Below are 6,911 nucleotides of genomic sequence, written 5' to 3' on the forward strand. Positions count from 1 at the left end.
TTTCCCAAAGAAGACTACTGTGAAACTGAGTGAAACAAGACCAAGATGCATACCTATCATTTACACGTCGCTTCAGCATATATATGATATGACATGACATGGCATGATATATCATATCATATCATATCCTATGTTTATTAAAAAAAAAAAAAAAAAAAGCATGCGATGTAAATTTTCATTTAATAAAAGAAGTAATTGTAAAGGAGTGACTGTGCCGTACGCTGTTCTGATTACAGTTCCTTATCTTGATCATCTTATTTAGCCAAAAAAGGGATTTTTACTCAATCATAATTAGTCTGGTTTTAAATTTCCTGGTTAGAACATCTTTGATGTCCTTTGTTTGAAAGCAGTATATCATTGGATTCAAAACAGAAGGAAATAAGCTATACCACATAATCAACATAATATGAAAATTTGCTTTGATTTCAACTCTCATAAAATATATGTAAACAACACATCTAGGCAGATAATAAAGGCATATAATTATTAGTTGAGGGCTGCATGTTGAAAATGTCTTATATCGCCCCTCTGAGCTGGAGATTTTGGAGACAGATGCTATTATGGATATGTAAGAGAATATGATAAAAGTGAAGGGACCCATGAGAACGAACATAGCTATACCAAAAGTTAAAACTTTTTACCTTTGAAATGTCAGCACATGCAAGTTTAGTTATTGAAGTGTGATCAAAATAACATTGGGATATAATATTTGGACCACAGTATGGTACAGACAGGGCTCCGTAAACAATTACAACCATACATACAACTGTAAATACCCAAGAAATGGTGCACAATTTTAAATTAGAGCTATTTGTAATTAGAGAGGGATATCTGAGAGGGTTGCATATGGCAATGAATCGGTCAAGAGCCATTAATGACAATGCAAGGTCTGACCTCGCAAGGTTACAGAAGATAAGATAGGTTGGTTTTTGAAGGCTTCTCCCAGAGGCTGCAAATTCGACGATGAAAACATTTCCAGTTGCAAGCATTAGATAGATGAGGAATAAAAGTGCTCCTACTGGTCCATGATACTGGGGCAGGAGTTCTGGGAATCCCAAAATGATGAATTCAGTGACGGTTGTTATACTACTATTGAACATTAGATTAGATTAGATTAGATTAGATTAGATTAGATTCACCTTTATTGTCATTGTGCAGAGTACAGGTACAAAGCCAATGAAATGCAGTAGCATCTAACCAGAGGTGCAAGCATAGTATTATTTACAGGTAAGTGTAGGTAGTGAGTACTGCAGTAGTGATGTTATATACAGACGGTGGTGAGCAAATATACAGGTATGTACATGTATATATATTAATAATGTTATACACAGAGGTGGAGCTGACAGAGTAGACAGAGGAGTGTATATGTATAGGTTGAATAGATATAATAGACAAAATATATACAGTATGTTTATGTACAGTTTAAATAGGGTACTCAATAGCATGAGCAGAAGCCAGTGCAAAAGGAGCAGAAAACAGTGCATATAGTACAGAGATAGTGCATAAAGTACAGATAGTGCAGTGGAGTGCAAATAAAGCTAACGCTGCAGTGTGGAGTTCAGCAGCGTCACAGCCTCATGGAAGAAGCTCTTCCTGAGCCAGCTGGTGCAGGAGCGGAGGCTCTTGTAACGCCTGCCAGATGGGAGGAGGGTAAAGAGACCATGGTTAGGGTGGGATGCATCCTTGATGATGCTTTTTGCCCGGCCCAGGCAGCGTTTGGTGTAAATGTTCTCAATGGTGGGCAGTTTGGTGCCAGTGATCCGTTAGGCAGTTTTCACCACCCGCTGGAGAGCTTTACGGTCTTCTGCGGAGCAGTTGCCACACCACACAGAGATGCAGTTGGTGAGTATGCTCTCAATGGTACAGCGGTAAAAGCCCACCAGTATCTTGGAGCACAGATGAGCTTTCTTGAGGCTCCGCAGGAAGTAAAGTTGTGCCTTTTTGATGAGGATGGAGGAGTTCAGGGACCAGGTGAGATTGTCAGAGATGTGGACGCCCAGGAGTTTGAAGCTAGGTACTCGCTCCACTACAGCTCCGTTGATGTAGATGGGGGCGTGCGCTTTGCTCCTAGCATGCCTGAAGTCCACAATGATCTCCTTGGTTTTCTGAGTGTTGAGGGCCAGGTTGTTGTCTGCGCACCACGCAGCCAGGTGTTCGACCTTGTCTCTGTAGGCCGTCTCGTCGTCCTCTCTGATCAGGCCTACCACCGTAGTGTCGTCTGCGAACTTGATTATGGTGTTGGAACCATGCACAGGGACGCAGTTGTAGGTGAAGAGGGAGTACAGAAGAGGGCTCAGCACACAGCCTTGTGGCACGCCGGTGTTCAGAGTGAGAGTGGAAGAGGAGAGGTAATCTAACTTGACAGACTGGGGTCTGTTAGTCAGAAAGTCCAGGGTCCAGTTGCGCAGGGATGTGCTAATACCAAGCTGGCTAAGCTTAGAGATCAGCTTGGAGGGAATCACCGTGTTGAATGCTGAGCTGAAGTCAATGAACAGCATTCTGACATAGGAATTGGGACTGTCTAGGTGGGTCAGGGCAGAATGGAGTGCCATGGAGATGGCATCCTCTGCTGACCTGTTGGTACGGTAGGCGAACTGGAGGGGATCCAAGGTAGAGGGCAGGCAGGATTTGAGATGCGTTAGAACCAGTCTCTCAAAGCACTTTGCAATGATGGGGGTGAGTGCAACTGGTCGGAAGTCATTCAAGGCCGTAGCAGTGGAGTGCTTTGGCACCGGCACGATGGTGGCAGTCTTGAAGCTTGTGGGGACAACTTCCTGGGCCAGGGACAGATTGAAAATGTCCGTGAAGACCCCAGCCAGCTGCCCTGCACAGACTCTGAGCACACGGCCAGCTGCTTTCCGTACATTCACCCTGTTCAGGGTGGCGCAGACATCAGAGCTGGAAGGGGGGAGATCCACTTTGAGGGTGACCTCCTTGTTTTCCCGATCAAAGCGAGCGTAGAAGCGGTTGACCTTGTCAGGGAGGGAGGCCGAGCTGGATGGGGGCACGGCACTGGGTGGTTTGTAATCCGTGATGTTCTGTATGCCCTGCCACATGCGCCGGGGGTCCGAGGAGTTGAAGTGCTCCTTGATCTTCTGTTTGTATTGGTGTTTCGCTTTGCAGATTCCCCTCCTCAGGTTGGCCCTGGCTGAGCTGTAAGCCTCCCGGTCACCAGACCTGAAGGCTGCATCTCTGGCTTTGAGCAGGAGCAGAAGGCGAACCTCTCTGTTCATCCAGGGTTTCTGATTGGGGAAAGCTTTTATTTGTTTTAGCGTTGTTACTCTGTCCACACACTTGTTGATGTAGTCCAAGACAGAGTTCGTATATGTATCAATGTCGGTCTGAGAGTTTGTGATGGCATGGGCAGCAAACACACTCCAGTCTGTGTGCTGGAATAGGTTCTGAAGATCAGAGTAAGCATCCTCAGACCAGATCTTGATGGTCCTCATTGTGGGTTTCACACGTTTGATGACCGGGCTATATTTGGGAAGCAGGAACAATGAAAGATGATCAGACTGTCCCAGGTAGGGGAGGGGAGTGGCTTTGTAGGCGTCAGCCACATTGGTGTATACGTGATCCAAGGTTTTATGTCCCCTTGTGATGCATGAGACGTTCTGATGGAATCGTGGAAGCACAGTACGCAGATTGCAGTGATTGAAGTCCCCAGCACAATAAAGGCCCCGTCTGGATGCAGTGATTGCAGCTTGCTAATAGTGGCACTGAGGTCTTTCATGGCTACTTTAGCATTAGCATCCGGTGGTATGTAAACTGCAGCAGCAATGATGCACGAGAACTCACGAGGTACATAAAAAGGTCTGCACTTAATAATCAGGTATTCCAGATCAGCAGAGCAACAAGTGTCAGCAATGGTAGAGTCAGTGCACCATGATTTATACACATAGATGCATAAACCACCACCCCTGCTTTTACCTGTTGCTACTGCAGCTCTGTCAGCCCTGAAGACCGTGCGGCCCTCTAGTTCCACCACGTTGTTAGGGACATCATTGTTTAGCCATGTTTCCGTGAAAAACATGAGGTTACAGTCCATGAGCCTTTTCTGTGTGAGGGTCCAAGTCCTTAGTTCGTCCAGCTTGTTCGCTAGAGACCGTACATTGGCAAGGAAGATGCTAGGTAGCGTTTGCCGGTGCGGATTTAGCCTTAGCCTAGCACGCAGACCTCCACGCTTCCCCCGTTTTTGTTTACGGTCTCTGCGCCGTTGCCGGACACTTCCGGACGGGATGAGTTGTCCGACAGACCGCGGTGTCCTTTCTAACTCTGGTGGTAGTTCGTCGAAGTTGAATGGAAAGTCCAAAACTATGTTGGTGCACCGATTGTTGATATCAAGAAGAGCCTGTTTGCTGTAGGTAAAGTTCACGTAGCTGAATCGGGCGAACACGTAGTAGATAACCAGATAATTTAATACTATTTTGCTAAATCTGGTAAGACACTGAGCCTCGCGTTGTGCACGCGCCGCCATCTTGGTTATTTGTATGGCTCTATGAATCATATTCAAAATCTTAATGCAAAGTCTCCCAACTGCAAATCATATATGGGAAAGAGGAGAAAAGAAGATCAGTTGTAAGTGTAATAGTTGTATTTTAACATGAATAAAAGGTAGATGAAATGAACAAATATAATTTCTCAGCGATGTATGCTCTCTGTCTTACCTGAGTCTGTCAATGTAAAAAAAAAAAAGAATGAAAGAAAAAGAAAGAAAGAATTGAATAGATCTGATACTTTGAACTATACTGCACCAGTTGTGGGTCAGTTGTCTCAAAGATGATGTTACTAATCTTGTCTAGAAGGTAATCAGACTATCAATATAAAAGAAAAAAGCAAAGAAAAAGAATTCTAAAAAGAAAAAAATGTCTATAAATGAAAAAGTGTGAGGAGACGTCGTACAACACTAAATAGATCTGATACTTTGAAATACATATCACAAGTATAAGACAGTTCTTTAAAAACTGATGTGAGTAATGTTGTCTACCACATATTGGGATCAGTTACTAAGTTTATAATCTCTGTTCACTGTCAGAAAATGTGGTATGATGTGATCACCCATGGCCTGGCTTAACTTGAGTGAGCTAAGATAGGGAATTTGAGTCTCCTCAGAAGATGGTAATTATGATGCCATATTTGTCCAAAATAGTCAGGAGGACGTGGTACAACTGTTCAATTTGAGCACCATCAGTGTAATGTTTTGTTTATAAGACAGTAAGAATAGTGGCAAAAGAACATAATAAGGGACAGATCTAGTAAGAACACCAGTAATACCAACTGGTGTGCTTGTGCAGAAAAATAAAACGCAGAAGCAGTTTCCTGTTTGCCATTTTTCTACCAAGGATGACATAAAAATCAGTGGCAACATCATTGCAAAAACTGATATGCCCTTTAAGTGATATGTTTTTGATATTTTGAAATGAGATCATGGCAGGCGTGAGCTTCTAGGGTAATCCACCTAACTGGAAAGTAAAATTTCTTCCCCAAGCTGACAGGTATGCACAATAACAATAATAATAAAAAATGCACAGCAGTGCTGGGAATCTCCAATAAACGAGAAAGCATGACTGGATCAAGTCTTTTAAGTTACTAACCAGAATAATGTTCTATAATTACATCACAGGGTGAGTCAAATGATGGCACCAAAACAACAGAAGTGACCACGGATATTGCAATTTTGACCTACTCCTTTTGCATTTGATCAAATATTTGTTGGCTGATGGTAACACCAGGATGGATCGGTCCAGAGGGCAGGGGCCCTGCAACCAACTACTCAGACATGAAAACACACACATATATGCACACACAAACTGGAATGCAGCCCCCCTAATTATAAGGAACAGTCCCAGTATGACCTGTCTCATTGGGAGGGTCTCTACAGTATTGATTTCAAAAAAGCCAAACATGGTAAGCATTTTAATAACCTTGTACTATGCTCTTTAATTATGCCAATATTTTCTTTGCACTGCCTTAACCTCAGTCTTTTTATGGTGTTTAGAAATTTGCACCTGCTTCTCCAACCTGTATGGTTCGAGCTTGTAGTAATGATGGTTAAGCTATTTTATTCACACTAAATACATTTACATTTTCATTGTTTAGTGCCCTTGTACTAAACTGAAACATTCAAGAGTAATGGAATAAGCAAGCAACTAAACATCTAAAGTTTGGGAGAGGGGACATATAGCCTACTTTGGCAGGCGTTTGCAAGATCCTTAGCTCCAAATACCTGCTATAGCACATATTACAATTTTACAATTTGTTATTTGGCAGATGCTTTTAGCCAAAGCGACTTACAATCAGCGCATCAGTCAGATTTCTAATATGTCATGAGCAGAGATCACAATAAGATTGAACGTCAATTTACCCCATCGTATTGCGCCCCTGGAATACTTCGACAAACACAGATACAAGACAACATTTTTATATATATATATATATATATATATATATATATATATATATATATATATATATATATATATATATATATAAGGAAAGGGAGGTTAGGCAGTGGGAGACAGGTGGGTTCTAAAGAGGTGGAAGATGGTAGGGGTCTGAAGAGGCGGAAGATGGTAAGAGATTCCACAGTCCTAACTGCATGAGGGATGGCGGAGAAGAGGCGTGGTCAGGAGAAGCGGCTGCCGGGTTCCCGAAGTGAGAGGACCATCAGTTGACCAGAGGTCGTAGAGCGGAGGGTTCTAGTAGGGGTATACAGAGTTATAAGGGACTGAAGGTATGATGGGGCGGAGCCTCTTGTGGCCAGCACCAGTGTCTTGAACTGGATGTGGGCAGCTACCGGAAGCCGGTGGAGCGCAGTAAGCAGTGGAGTGACATGAGAGTGCTTAGGGAGATTGAATACCAGGTGTGCAGCGGTGTTCTGCACAAGCTGGAGTGGCCTGATGGTGCGTGTC

At 43.4% G+C, this 6,911-nt stretch overlaps 1 protein-coding gene across 1 annotated transcript; it reads right to left on the minus strand.

Moving 5' to 3' along the window:
* Positions 1–277: 277 nt before the first annotated feature.
* LOC115815206 (olfactory receptor 2AT4-like) lies at positions 278–872 on the minus strand. Its single transcript, XM_030778170.1, is given in 2 exon segments — positions 278–629; positions 631–872. Coding segments are annotated over 2 exon segments (594 nt in total).
* Positions 873–6,911: the final 6,039 nt, after the last annotated feature.

This window comes from Chanos chanos, chromosome 6, assembly GCF_902362185.1.
Source record: "Chanos chanos chromosome 6, fChaCha1.1, whole genome shotgun sequence".
NCBI classification, from domain to species: Eukaryota; Metazoa; Chordata; class Actinopteri; order Gonorynchiformes; family Chanidae; genus Chanos; species Chanos chanos.